Raw genomic sequence first — 14333 nt, forward strand, 5'->3', positions numbered from 1 at the left:
GCGCTTACGGATCTGAACCCGGCTTACCGACGCACGGGAAGAGTTGGGGGGGTTTGTTTTGGGTGGTTGTGTTGGTTTTTTTTTAATAGAGAGACTTGCAGTCTTTGCTGAAAAAACACACCGATGCTAGGAGTTTATTGCATGTCTGGATCTAGTTTTTTCCAGTTCGGGAAGACGCTAGTCCTGCTAACAAAAAAAAGGCCACCACGCCTACAGATATTTTGTTTATATGCTTTCTGAGCTGGCATAGGTAATTTGTGTCATAGATAACTACATACTTAGAAATAGATGGTTTTGGTAAGTAATAATAAATGTAAAACCAAAATGTATTCCTGTTCGCATGAAGAAAGCACCCGCCGGGCCTAATGGTTGGTTGGATGGTTGTGGCGGTGGGAGGTGTGGGTGTGTACTAAAAAATGTTTGGGTAGAGGGAGCTTTCCGTGCCCAATGCAAATTGGGTGCAGGGTGACATGTTGTACAGCAGTTCTGCTGGGCAGTAATTAAGACAGTGATCAAAAGTATAGGTATAAAAGTTTAGTACAGCAGTGGCTATTCTTTAAGCCAAAAGTTGCTTTTACGCTCATTTCCATCCTGCCTCTCACATCACCAGTTGCGCGTCACTTGGGAAACTGGGAGGAAATGGTCTTTGCACTAGACTTTCTACATAAAACGGTTGCGTGTCACTTGGGAAACTGGGAGGAAACGGTCTTTGCACTAGACTTTCTACATAAAACTTAGTGATACTGTAGCGAGGTAAAGGAAGAAAAAAAAGTTATAATCTTAGTTTAAAAACAAACAGAAATAACTCAGTTATGAACAGCTTTCTATTTTATCAGTGTAAGGCATTAAAAAAAAAAAAGTGGGTGTCACACCTTTGATTGTCAAACTGGAATAACAGCATTAAAGCTCACATTGTGATAGATGTCTGTGTGAGGGGAGAGGTTAAAAAAAAAAAAAAGCTGGGGTCACAATGTTTTAACTGTGAAGTAACCCTATAGCCACTCTAGCAATATGCGTTGTAGGTGAGCCTAAAAACATTGCTTTGAGAGAGAGAAAGAGCAACAGAAAGTTTGTGTCCTGATCCAGGAGATAATTAAATGTTATTAAGCGATGCTTTGAATCACAACCTTTGTTCAATATGTTGGACAGAACATCCCATGATGGGCTTCTAGATAACCACTGAAATGTATTTATTTTATGGAGTCAATAAAGTCATAATAAGTGTTTTAATTGTCTTGCAGTTAACCTTCTTCAGCAGCCTGAAAAAAATGAGAATAATAAATGAGAAGCTGATGAATGAAATTTCAAGTCAACCAAATGATACGGATGTGAGTTACAGATGCGGGTTATTTTATATATATATGTGTGTGTGTTTGTGCGTATATATATGTCTTTGTTTCTGTTCTCATGACGGAGTGATCACAACATGGAGCATACTCGTGCTTCTTGTGGCATAGATACTCTGTGAGCTTATTTAAGGAAGTGATTCCATGTGACATTGCTACTGCACTTTCATCTGGTTTTGTGTTGTCGTACTTCTAGGTGGTACTGAACAATGATGCAGAGATAATTGCACTGGAATTTGGAGAAATTTTCAAAACGTTGGAAATGAAGAAACGGCAACTGCTAGAAGATGTTGAAAATCAAAGAAGTAAAAAAGAGAAAGAATTTCAGATTTGGAAGAAAATGAAGGAAACCCACAAGAAGACCATTGAGAATTTTTTGAAGGATTGTGAAAAGCTTGTCCATGAGTGTGATCCTCAGCGTTTCCTGGAGGTGATGGCCTTTTTGTTGCTATTTGATACCAGTTGTGTAGTGAACCTCAAATGTCGTATAGAGCCTGCTATATTGTAGATTATAATAATCACTTGATCAGGAAAAACAAATTTGACAAATGAAAAGTACAGACTAAAATTATTTCACACTTCATACTTTTTTCTGTAACAGTCCTTTCATTTTAGAAAAGTTTGAAAGGCTTTCTTTGCAGCTTATCAGTGGTATGTAGTGAATTCAGTAGACATCTGTTTTCTTCACTGAAAACTAGTGAAATGAATACTGACTGTATAGCTGTGGCTGTAAGCCGCCTTGGTGCTGGGTAGGAAGTTATTTACTAGTACTGCCTTCAAAATTGTCTCACATTTATTTGCTTTTTCATATTTACTTTCAAATGCTTTGTGTATTAAGCACTTCCAAAAAGCATTTTTAAACTTGAAAGACATTAAAAATGCTTTTTGGGGAAAGATTGGAGCCAGAACCGGAAAATTGTCTGTGCTGCACAATGGAGTGCTGTGTTGGGCTACCTGCACTAGGGTGATTGTACTGATTTTAAAACCTGCTGTAAACTTGGCACCGAGGTGCGTGATGGAGATAAATGGGCCTATTCAAAGCTCACTTAGGTACTTCTGACATACACTACGTAGTACAGTGTATACGCCTCTGTATGCAAGGCCCTGAAAGTCTTCTTCATGGTGTTAAGGGCACTGCAGAGAAAACCGCTGTTTCTGATTTAGAGATAAATGCCAGAGAAACCCAAGACGCGAGCTTAACCTTCACTGTTACCTAAGCTACTGTAGACTTTTTCGTCTCGTTTATGTCAAACACTGTGGCTGCAGTTGTATGGAACTTAGGCAGATGCTAGATACGGAGCAGAGTACTTAACTACTGCATTGTGTGTTTTCTTTAACTTCAAGGCTTATGCTTTCCTAAGAAACCACAGCATATTGCTGTTTTCTGCAGTGGGTCTTTTTTCTGCCTTCAGATAAATGAGAAGCCAAGAAAGTACGTACTTTGACTAAGTTTCTGGTAACAACTCATTAAGGAAAATTTCGCTTTTACCCAAAGTAAAAGCGACTCCCACTGTTGGAAGAAATATTCTGGCTCCAGTGATTAGTATGCTTTGAACTCAGCACCTTCCCGCCTGCCCCCCATAGCAGTACACCCCTCATTTCAGTGAGCTGGGGTTTTGTCGTCATTGTTTTAAGATTCAGTACAGTGAGATCACCAGGTTTTTATAGGGAAGCAGCTAGTCTATAAGCCAGTCAGTTTTTTACTTTTCATTACCCCTTTTTTGGGAAGTGTCTCTTGACTACAGTGCAGGGCACTTCATACTGCCATTATCTGGCTGATTTAAAAGTAAAAGACAGCTTTTTTTAATCTCAGCGTAGTAGCATCTTGAGAGCGGGTAGCAGAGGCTTCCCTCACCGAGAAATGCAAAATAGCCTTCCATTTGAATGTTTACAAACACCCGAGCATCTAAGTGGATTAGATAACCATATGGGTCATGCTTTCAAGGCCTTCATTTGGCTCTGAAGAAGTTATTTTTGTCTTTTACACAAAACACTACAAGATAAATCATTATCCCAGGCATACTTTTTTTTTAACATTTAGATGCGCTTTTTTCTGTCCTTTTTTTTTGAATGTTACAGGTGTATTTCCTATAGTTCTGTGAAATGAAGACAGGGAGTTCAGTCTCTGAAGTATTTTGATAAAGCAATAATCTCCTTTTGAGAGTTGGAGGAAAACTCATTCATATCTTACAAATTCTTGTTTTATTTATAGGTGGCCTGTGGCTTGAATACAAGGTATATATATTTTTTTTTCATGCTTTGTTAGTTCTCTAGTGTAATTTTAAGAATGAAAACTAAGAAAATAGTTAATTTGGATATGGTCAGGTATAGCAACTTAAAATGAAAATAGTATTTAGTAATTAAGACATTATAATGCTTTCAGATTTTTGGATGCTCCATATTTCAAATTTTAGGAAATGTATCAAGAATTTTAGTGATGTACTATTTGAGATTAGAAATAATCAATCTTTTGAATTGGCTCCTTGACCAAAAACTGAGTATAGGAATTCATTAATACACGGTGATTGGATATTTTTAGATTTAAACTTGGGAACACTGAAGCATGCCTGGAGCCCTTACAGAAATCTTTAAAGTCTAAGAGTATGTATGGAGATTCTGCAGTGTCTTCATTTTTGTGTTTGCAGTGCAGATACCCTGTATGTTTCTTTCTAATCATTGTTAGTTACATTTCTTATCGCTTTTTAAGCAGAGTTTAAGAAAGAATATAGTAAATGGAGTACTTTAAAATATGTTGTGGTTCTGACTAACATTAGCTATGCCTTCTGCAGAATGAGTATAATTGAGATTCAGGTGTACTACACTAAGAAAAGGGGAGGAGGTAATCTTTTTGCTGAACTACAGGCGCTACTCTGTGCAATTTTCATTGTGTATGAAACCTAATTCAAGTGAATCGTCAAGTAGTAAGTTTTAATTAAAAAAAATGTAGGCAACTTGACATTGTATTGAAGCCTTGCTTTCTCTGATTTCTTCTCCCTCTTAGTGATTTCTTTTTAAAATATTTTTTTTTGTATTAGGCAGGTGTAATGTAGTAGTTGGCATGTGAGTCTTAGGAAAAGTGTTTAAGTTTGTTGTGGTGTTTTTTCCTTCCTCTTCCAGAATGAAAACTCAGCTTGACCTGATGACTATAGCATCCAGCTATGAAAAACCACCAGAGTATACTCAAAAGAAGATGGATATCAAACCTGTGGTTAATGAAATCTTGGCTTTGAAGTTAATGCCTGTTAATGCAGGCATTGCTAAAGGTAGGGAAGAAGGACTTAATACAGAACAAGATTTGGGAAGTCACTCTAGGAGCCTGCAGCTGGTGGAACTAATTGCTAATAAACAATCTACATGGCAAAGGCATGCCAGTGTTCAGAGAGCATCTGAGCAAATGAACGAGTGATAAATTCATCAAGGGCTTTTAAACATGTTCTATGAATGTGCTTTCTCTAGGAGGTCTCTAGGCTCTGTTTTCGGAACCTGGAGGAAGTATCGTTACAATTTTCCTGTACAACCAGTATTGCCAGTGTCAGAAGTGTGTTGCTGAACTAGATGGGCATTTGTTGTAGCGTAATATGGATGTTAACTACGCTCTGATTAAATCCCTTTACCTCCTAGGAGAAAACGTTAGGGTTGGCAGTGGGGCAGGCATTTAGAAAGCTTCTTACGCAGGCCTCTTGCTTTGTATCGCAGAAGTTTTGGCAGGTACTAGGGTCTCACTTAGGGCAATATACTTTTGTGCTTGATTGGAATCTGTGTTTAGATGCACAGGAGCCTTTCAGTATTTTCCATACTTAATATGCTCTCCCTCCGTATTCTTCCTGATAGATCTGCCTTCTGGAGGAAATGAGAACTCGACAAAAAATGTTCTCTTTAAAAATAACATAAAGCAATGCCAGGAGCAGAAGAATATACCCAACACATTTCTTGTAAGTTATTGACTCTGGGGCTACAGCACTGTACTAGTTTGTTTATTTTGTCTTATCAAAACGAACTACAATGTCTCCTGCAAAACATTTTTCAGCCTGTAGCAGGACAGGAGGAAGCACTGGCGGACGGTAGCAGGATCTGTACTCGCTTAATGTCGATATCGGAAATGTCAGCATTTCAAAACATGAGTCATGAGGTATGATCGAACATCTGTTGTAAGTATGGCTAAGTTACTATCTGTTATGATGCAACTTCCTAAAGAAGCTTTTATAATCATTTTCAGGTTTCTTAGTAGAAAGTTACCCTTACAGTTCTAGAACATAAATCTGACAGCTTTAATAACCTAGTCAGGATTTTACTCTTCTATTTCTCTTTTTCAGAAAGCTGAAACTTAATCTTACTACTGAATTCAAATACTTATTTTTATATTTTAGGGTGGCTTTTTGAGTCACATCTGTAGCTTTCTAATCCAAATAAGCTTTTCTATTGCCCATTTGAAAAGGAAGTCATCTGCCTGTGTTCTGTTTTTCTGAAGATAATAGAATTCACTCTTCTAAGACTACCTAAATTCCTGATCATTTGACATAAAATTGAATCCAATCTCTTTTTCGTTTTGTTTCCACTGACCTAGTTATACAACTAGATTTTTTTCACTTTGTAGCCGTTCCATGTGGGTGGCTGAGCGAGTATTGTTCTGTACAGAATGGTTCTGTTACAGTTAGCAGAGCATGGCTGGCAGTGAGTCGCATAACGTGTGTTCTGAGCATACCAATGGCAGATGGTTCCATGAAAAAGTTGCTTAGGTCCTTTAAATATAGAATTATTTTTTTTTAGGTATTATTTTGAAGAGCATCTGTTTTCTATTCCCACTGAGAATACGATTTCTATAGTTATTGTACCAAGTAAGAAGGGAGAAAAAAAAAGCCACCTAAATTGCTTTCAGATGGTTATTTTTCATGACAATTTGAGAATTTGTCACTTAATGTCTAAGCTAGTATTTTAGCTATTTCTGGTTTTGGCAGTGACTTTAAATACAGCTTTCTATAGTCTCCTATTTGAAAACCTACTTTGTCATCAGGGTTCCATGTGTATCTTGTTCAATTGTTTTCAAAGAACCTTTTCCCATAACGACTTGTGTTCTGTTGCCTTCTAGCAGCAATGGAAAAATACATCATAAATGCTATAGAATATATGAAAACTTTCCTTCAGTCTTAGGACTATATGTGAGTTTTATTACCCCTGAGTCTACAAATGTCTTTTTACTTAATGGGATTCTTTGCTGTAATTGTAGGAGTTACGTTACAAATACTATATGGAACGTCAGAAGCTCACCAACGAGTTCAAGACACAAACTTTAGCTGCAAATAAAAAGTATAAATTTGTAACTGCTGAGGCTTTGAAGGACAGGTCCTCGGGAGCTCCTTTTGTGTCTTCACCTACCAAAGCAAATACCACCGATAGAGTGAAAACGGGAACCCTGCAAAGAGCAGATGGCTTTGAGAGAAGCTTTTCTGGATCCAGTAATCACAACATCCTATCCACAAATATGAACTTTTCTGAAACAAATGGTGACTTAAAATCATCTCATGAGAGAAGTTCCCAGGAAGCAACCACTCCAGCCTTATCAGAAAACTCAGAAGACTTAGTAATTAAAGAAAAATTGCCAGTGCGGGCATCAGCAGTTATTGTTTCCAGCGAAACCGACACGAATTCTAGCACTTCATCCAGCTTGAAACCAGCAGCGTCAGTAGCTGTTCCTGTTTCAAATTCAGAATTTCTAGGTGTTTCTGCAGAGAGACTTTCTGCTTCGCCTTTTGCTTTCAGCTCATGTAACAACTCATTGCCCAGATTTATTAAAGATGCAGGTACGTTTTCCTGTAAAAAGAAAGACAAGAAATTGGTTTTCCCTCAGTTTTATCTAGGAAAATGTGATCGTGCGGATAAAACCGATAACCAGGATGAAGGCAAATTGAGACAACATGGTCCTGTAACCAAACCCACAGTTTGTGATGCTTCAACCAGTCCTAATTTAGACTCGGTGGAAAGTGAGAGGCCACATTTTTTGTTCGCCTTTGGCAATTCAGAAAGAGATGGTTTTGCAGGATCGGGAGCCAGCAATGCATTTAAGGTTTTACCATTATCTTCATTTTGTAGCCAATCTGAGGAGCTGTCTGACAAAAATACATCATCTCACATGAGAGAAAAACCAATTCCTGCAGAGGAAACTGCACAGTACGGTACACAGAAACCATCTGTCTTGGGCGAACAAAAAGCTAATGCCTCAGAATCCATCGCAACGGCAGCTTGCAGTGCTTCAGAAACCAACGCTGCGGCCGGGGTGAACGGTGTCTCAGAGTCCCCCCTTCTGCCCAGTAATTGTGTATTTTCCTTCAAAAATAACTGTTTTCAGTTGCCTTCACCAGTATTTTCATTTGGAAGTTTTGTCAGAAATACCTCTGATTCGCTGACTTCTGCCATGTTTTTGTCTGGAAATGGTACTGATAAAACGGGGAAAGAGAAGATGAAATCTCCTGACAAAACGCCTCTAAACGTAGGGAAGCCTCTATCTTCGGAGTGTGCAGAGCCTGCTTCTAGACACAGTCATCCAAAACACGATGGTTCATTCTCATTCTTTCCTATGAACTCAGGTAAGAAAGCCGAAAGTGCAGAAATGCTTGCTGATAGTAGTTCCTGTAGTCAGCCTTTATGTTCGGTTGTCCCTCCTGTTAAATACGAGAATGCATCTTCCACTCAACTTACTAGCACAGTGACAAAACAAGAAGCAAAGGTAAAAGACGAAGACAGCGCAACTGTTGCTGAGAACAGCTCTTCCTGTCCTCAGAGGGAAGGTGAACCAGAGTCTGTGCAGTTCCAGAACACAGCTGCTTCCGTGCCGGGCACACGAAGTGATCCGTCTTCAGGAGGTTCTGTGCTTACCGTAAATGAGGCCGGAGGAATGCCAAGTGACAGTGATTCTGACACTGAGGAGCTAAGTCAGACGTCCGTCTCTACTGATACCAGCAGTGCGTCAGAATATTTTTCTGTTGCTGAAGACAAAATATCTACTAGAAGAAAATCGGAGGCGTGAAGAGAGAGTGAAATGGAGGAGAGCTATACTTCAATGAGCAGGAAGTAAATAAATGCTACTTAACACATTAAAAAGTGGGGATACCTGTGACTTCACAGCTGCTGTTCTCCCTGATTCTTGCCAGTTGAGGTATCTCTGTGTTAGAAACATCCTTGTTTATCAGCAAGTACAACGCCCTCAAGTGATTGTTACAGTACAAACCCAAACTGAAGAAAACAACCCCAAATGTCATGTCTTGTTAAAGGCTCCAGTATGACCACGTGTGCTGTGCGGTGAGGAATGCTGACCCACCGAGAAATGCCGCTGGGGTAGGGGTGGGTGGGTGAGGGGACACACAGTCGCGCTGCGGTGCTGCAGAAGGCCGCTTCAGGGGGAGCCTCAGCAGCGGGAAGCAGCGTGTGGCTGCGCTTGTGCCGGGCTGAATCGGTCAGAGAGGACAGACAATAGCGTTCACCTCCTAGGCAGGCAGGGAGGAGAGTCGTCGGGGGAATGAAGGGTATGGAAGGGCATTACTGAAAATTCTTTTGCCTACGTCCCTTTGGCTGGTTTCTCTTTTCTAGGATGTATCTGATGTATGTTGAACTTCTGGTGTCGTTTCAGTAATTTCTCTTAGGCTTTTGAAATTGAAAAACCACATGGATGTTCTTGTTAGACATTGTAGAAAGCTGTCAGCTACGCTTCTGAAATGCTGCCTTTATGAAAAGTAACGGTCACAACGCATTTTTCAGTTCCTTTTGGCAACGGTTTGGGAATCGGCGACCAGATCTTAATTAGCTGTTCTGATGAGAGCATTAGGAGAATCTGGCTTTTCAACCACAAAAATCTCCTTTTAAAAGTTGTGTAATGACAGGAAAAAAGGAAAACGGCCCTTCTCGCTCTAAGTATTAATGATGTAGAAGTGATTGACTTGTTAGTCAGTGAAATATATGAAGTGAGGATAAAAATAGCATCTTTTCTAATTTGTTAACCGTTTTGTGGCATCCAAGAGAATTGTGCTTTAGCTATTAGAACGTACAGGCGGTAGTACTATTTCAGATTAAAGCTCTCTTTCATTTAGTGTTCACTCTGTGGCAAGAGCTGGTGCCAGATTTTAAATAAATTAATCCTGCCCTGGGTAGATATGTCACCTGGCAAGTATTAGATCAGAATGCAGGGTGTTTAGTGTCCCTGCAGAATTTTTCACTGGCAACTAGAAGTAATTTAAAAAAAAAAAAAAGTCCAAATTATCTTTGTAACTTCATAAGAGAAATATTACTTAAATCTCTGCAAAGCTTACCAACATACGTACTGTGGCAGAATACTTAGAAATACTATTTGTGATTTAGGAAACATTGACCTAATTTTACTTTGATTTGCATTAAATTCCTGACCTCAGTTTTTCTGTGGCAGTGCACTCCTCTCAAATGTGCTGCAAAATCATTACTAGAATTTCTCAAACTTACTAACCTTCCCTTTGCATCCGCATTATAGTAAGGAAGGTGGTGGAAGTTCTCTTTATGGTTAGTTTTATAATTCTTCATGTTCATCTCTTACATCTTACTGTGTTCCAGTTCTCTGTTACGGATTGTTCTGGTTTTATCTCTAGACATTTTTATCACATTTTCTGCACCTGTAGGAGTGAAGCTTTAAAAAGGTACAAAGTTAAATTACCGGAAGACAAAGGCTGAGCCTGATGATAATGGCAGAGAAAGTCAGGGATGGAGGTTGATCTTGCTATAACGAAAGCAAGAGAAATGGAACAATTTTAGAGATAGACAAGGCACCTGTGAAACTTGTTGCCAGAAGGTTGTGGAAAATGTTTGTTTCCTGCTACAATGAAAAAAAATTCCTAATGAGTTAGGGTTATTCAGAAGAAATGCTTATTTTCAATGTATCTTCTGTTCTATTGGAATGTTTCATGAGAGTTTGATAAAGTTTAAAGCAGATACCTTGTCTTTCAGTGAAAAGACCATTATAGAATCATAAAGCAAATAAACAGGCTGTGATACGCTGGCTTTGGAAGCGGACGCGGCTGGCGCGTGGGTTCAGTACAGCCCTAGCGCTGCACCTTGTCCGAGTGCCTTACGGCTCAGCGCTAAGGTTTGAGGGGAGGTAAATGGTAAGCAGGACTTTTTGTTTACAAGAAATTACAGTCCACCCAGATAGCAAATCAGTAGAATTACCGGTTTTCTGATATTTTCACGAGTTGATTCCTTGGTCACTTTGACTTAATCACTTGGTCATCTCTCACTGTTGACTCTACTAAAAGCCATTAACAGGAGTGCGGTGCTTTTTATATACCTGACTACAAGTGAGACGTTGACTGCCGTTACGAACACTTTAAGAGAGGTTACAGTCTTCGGCATTTAAAGTCAGTACCCTGTGATAGACCTAAGAAGTTTGATTTTTTTCCCCCAGGATTCCCTGCTTACTAGTCAAATAACTGAGAACACAATAGGACCAATTTCTGACTTTATTCCTTGGTCAATTAATTGCGTCTTGACGAAAAAGATTACTCCATTTACATCAGGAAATGTGAACAGGGAAGTGTCTAACTAAGGTCACTTCCACCCCAGCTGAGGAACAGTGGTGCAAGATTTATCTACATGTGGCGTGACTTGCCAGACAGTAAAGAAGAATTTGAGTAAATCTTATTTTCCAAGCAGAGTTAAAGCAGTCTTTTTCTACCCCTGTGTTCCATTTCTGTCATCATTTTGTTTCATGCATTAAAAAACTGGAAGGAAAGGAGAGTTTGCAGCACTCCCTGACTACATAAAGGTTCCCCCCCGCCCCCAACATCTCCTAGCAACACGTTGCATTATTTTAATGGTGCCTGAAGAGATTTCGGGTCAAAGACTTCATCAGTGATTGTCTGACGAACACCAGAGCTAATTCAAAGTTGTCCTTAATGCACATTTTACTCGTTATCAGTAGAGAATAACTTACATCACTATCTTGGTCATCATTATAGCATTGGGTGTGTCAAAGCCTACTTTTCCTAGGTTATCTCAACATTAGTATGTGTGTATATTTTTTTTTCAGACTATGAATAGACTAAAATGTTGTGTTAAACTGAAGAATTTTCAGGAGTAGTATGAAAATACTGCTGGAAACTTTGCTTTTCCCAGCAAAACCAAGAAAATAGTTAGGAAATGTATTTTACTAAATTTGTACTGCCAGGGACTTTTTGACAAGTACGCTAGAGGTGTGCTGGATCTTTCTGACTATTAAGGATCCAAGAGGTAAAAAATGAAGCAATTCTACATGTGGTTGGAACATTTTATTAATCAAACTTCATTTTACTGATATAAAACCCTCTTTCTACTTAATATTTTGTAGAGTAAAACTGCAGACCAGTTTAAAAGCTTTTATAATGGTTCATGAAGGTACTGCTTCATAACTTAATGATAGAAAGCTTGGAAAATAATTAGAACAATTTATTTGATTATAATTGCCAAAGTAATTGCTGAACATCCTTCACAAACGGGCTGGAAGTTTCCCATGCTGTCCTACTGAGCGGCGGATCTCAGCAGCTGTCAGAACTGTGATGCTTGCTCAGTATACTTCTGGCAGCTATCTGAACATGTACGTCACTGCCTGAAACAAAAAAATGTGCAATTGAAAGATAGATGCCTTTACTTAGTTTTGTAAGCTGTTGGAAACAATTATTTAGGTGACATTGGAGCTGCTAAAATGTCAATGTGTAAAGGTTAATTTTCAAAAGTAAACTTTGTATTAGTAATAGTGGCTATTACTAAAGCTTTATTATGAAACCTCTTTGACAACTTGGACCTAGTCACTTCCTAACTTAAAAGGCAGCTGGGCTGTGGGGTAAGAGCATTAGGTACTGCTGCACCTTTTTTTTTCTTTCTTTTTTTCTTCAGGTTACACACTTCAGTTTCTCTTCATAGCTTTCAGCCAGTTGTTGAAATGCCAGTAGAACATTATCGTTTGGATCATCACACAGCTCACTCAGTGAAGCTCTGTTTTTAAAAAAAGAAAAAAAAGGGCATTGTTTCATTTGAAGTTGCTTTAAAGATGAAATATATATTAAAAAGCGGAAGTTTATCATGCCCAATAGACTTAATGAGTGAAAAATCCTTGAGTAAACATCTTCATTTCACCTAAAGAAAGAAATTCAAATGGATACGCACTACAACATAGTGTTTCACCTTTAATAAACCCTGCCAGGTAGGTTGGGTAAGGATGCAGAGAGCATATGCCATGGCCTCAAAGGCTGACGTACTAGTTCAGTAAGGTTACTGTAGAATAGCTATAAGCTTAAAATAATAATGATGTAGGACACATGTTTCTATAATTATACTAAACATATAAAAGACTCATAAGTAATACTTTGAACAATAATTTACTAATATTGTCTGGGGAATGTGGCTTCAACTGTTTGAGTAACTAACCTGTCACAAGCTAGCCTGGATTGCTGTACTTCAGACACATCTGCTGGCTCAGTTGAGCAGGAGATGGTGTAAGCTTTCTACAGCTGATGAAGACCCTGTATTTTGCAAGAAGGACCACTGATTACTGAAAGGCAACTTAATAAACTCAGTTGCTAGTAATTAAGAATACCACATTTAAAAAAAAAAAAAAATTATGACCAGTATTGTGTTGAAAATAATAGAATTACAGAATGGTTTGGGCTGGAAGGGCCCTTTAAAGATCATCTAGTCCACCCCCCCTGCCATAGGCAGGGACATCTCTCGCTCGATCAGCTTGATAGAATCAAAGAACGTGATTTCTCTAATCAGTGTATTTCCTCATCTGTGGCTAACATGGCATTGCTGCCAGACTCTGCTATGGTAACTACAACAGCGCGTGGAATGTATATTCCAATTGTTCTTGGTAGAATCTGCTTTGCAGAGCTTACAAAAAACCAGGTACTATTACTTGGTCCCAAGAGCACCCTCGGGGTAAATAACAGGGACTGGCTATGAGCATGAAGGCAAAATAAAGGTCCCTGATAGAGTGGTTGGGAGAGGGAGCTTGTGGTTGAGCTTTTTGGAGCTGAGGTTGGGAATAAAACAGGTATGTGAGTGGCTCCATTAGGAGCTGCAAGCTAGAAGTTTTATAAAGAGATGGATTTCATGAAGGAGGTGATGGAAAGCTGGCAAGATTCAAAGGTGAAAGGTACAATGCTGAAGATGACAAGACATCACATTTAGCAGGTCCACCTCTAAAAGACTGAAGAGGACATCAGGGCTGTAAATGGTAAGAGCTGAAGAAAGAAAATCTCAAATTCAGCTTGTGAGAAGAAGAAACGGAAGACTGATGCAGTTTGTAAGTTGCTTAATTAGGAAGGTGCAAAAGTGTCAAAGATTATTTGTTTGGAGCTCTATTGAGTGTAAGAGCTTGACAGGCTCTTCAGAAGTTTGTTTTTCTTTAATCAAGGTTTTTTCCACAGTGAAAAAGATCAGGAAAGCCCCTGAAATGGGGAAGCCCAATGCGGGAGTCCAGAAGATGGTAACATGGTAGCAGAGGGGTGTCAAAAGCTTGGTCAAATAATAAAGACAGAAACAGATCAAAGGACGAATTACTGATCACTGTTAAAAGATACAGGCAAGAGAGTGTAAAAGAAAAGATTAAAACTCCAGTTTTGGAAAAATCTAGAGCATAAGTGATCGAGGAGGGAAGAGGGGAGGAAGAGTGCATGTACCATGGGCTTAAACATGCAAATAGGGTGAGAGATGGCAGTGGTCGACCTGCTTGGGCACAGAGCCTTTGGTAGGTGTGGGGGGGGTTGCCTTTGAAGAGAGATGACAATATGATTGCATCATCAGGACAAGTTGCGAAATGCTTAGAAAAGATGAGGTAAAGGAGAAGTATTGAAGCAATACTGATACAAATACTGAATTACTAGCAAATTTTGCTTTGCTACTGTGAAAGTGGGGTAGGTTTCTATGATGACAGTCTTCCTGTACCAGAAAAGAGTTTGCATTTTGGATACCTGTATTTTTATATTAAGTATATAATAA

At 39.0% G+C, this 14333-nt stretch overlaps 1 protein-coding gene across 1 annotated transcript; it reads left to right on the top strand.

Moving 5' to 3' along the window:
- Nucleotides 1-1172: 1172 nt before the first annotated feature.
- On the top strand, nucleotides 1173-8367 carry LOC104156699 (the record flags this gene model as incomplete). Its single annotated transcript, XM_009697786.1, has 7 exons — nucleotides 1173-1328; nucleotides 1543-1776; nucleotides 3559-3581; nucleotides 4464-4609; nucleotides 5178-5278; nucleotides 5374-5475; nucleotides 6571-8367. Coding segments are annotated over 7 exons (2559 nt in total), but the record flags the coding sequence as incomplete, so codon positions are not given.
- Nucleotides 8368-14333: the final 5966 nt, after the last annotated feature.

The sequence above is a fragment of the Cariama cristata genome, unplaced genomic scaffold, assembly GCF_000690535.1.
Source record: "Cariama cristata isolate BGI_N322 unplaced genomic scaffold, ASM69053v1 scaffold12493, whole genome shotgun sequence".
Classification (NCBI taxonomy): domain Eukaryota; kingdom Metazoa; phylum Chordata; class Aves; order Cariamiformes; family Cariamidae; genus Cariama; species Cariama cristata.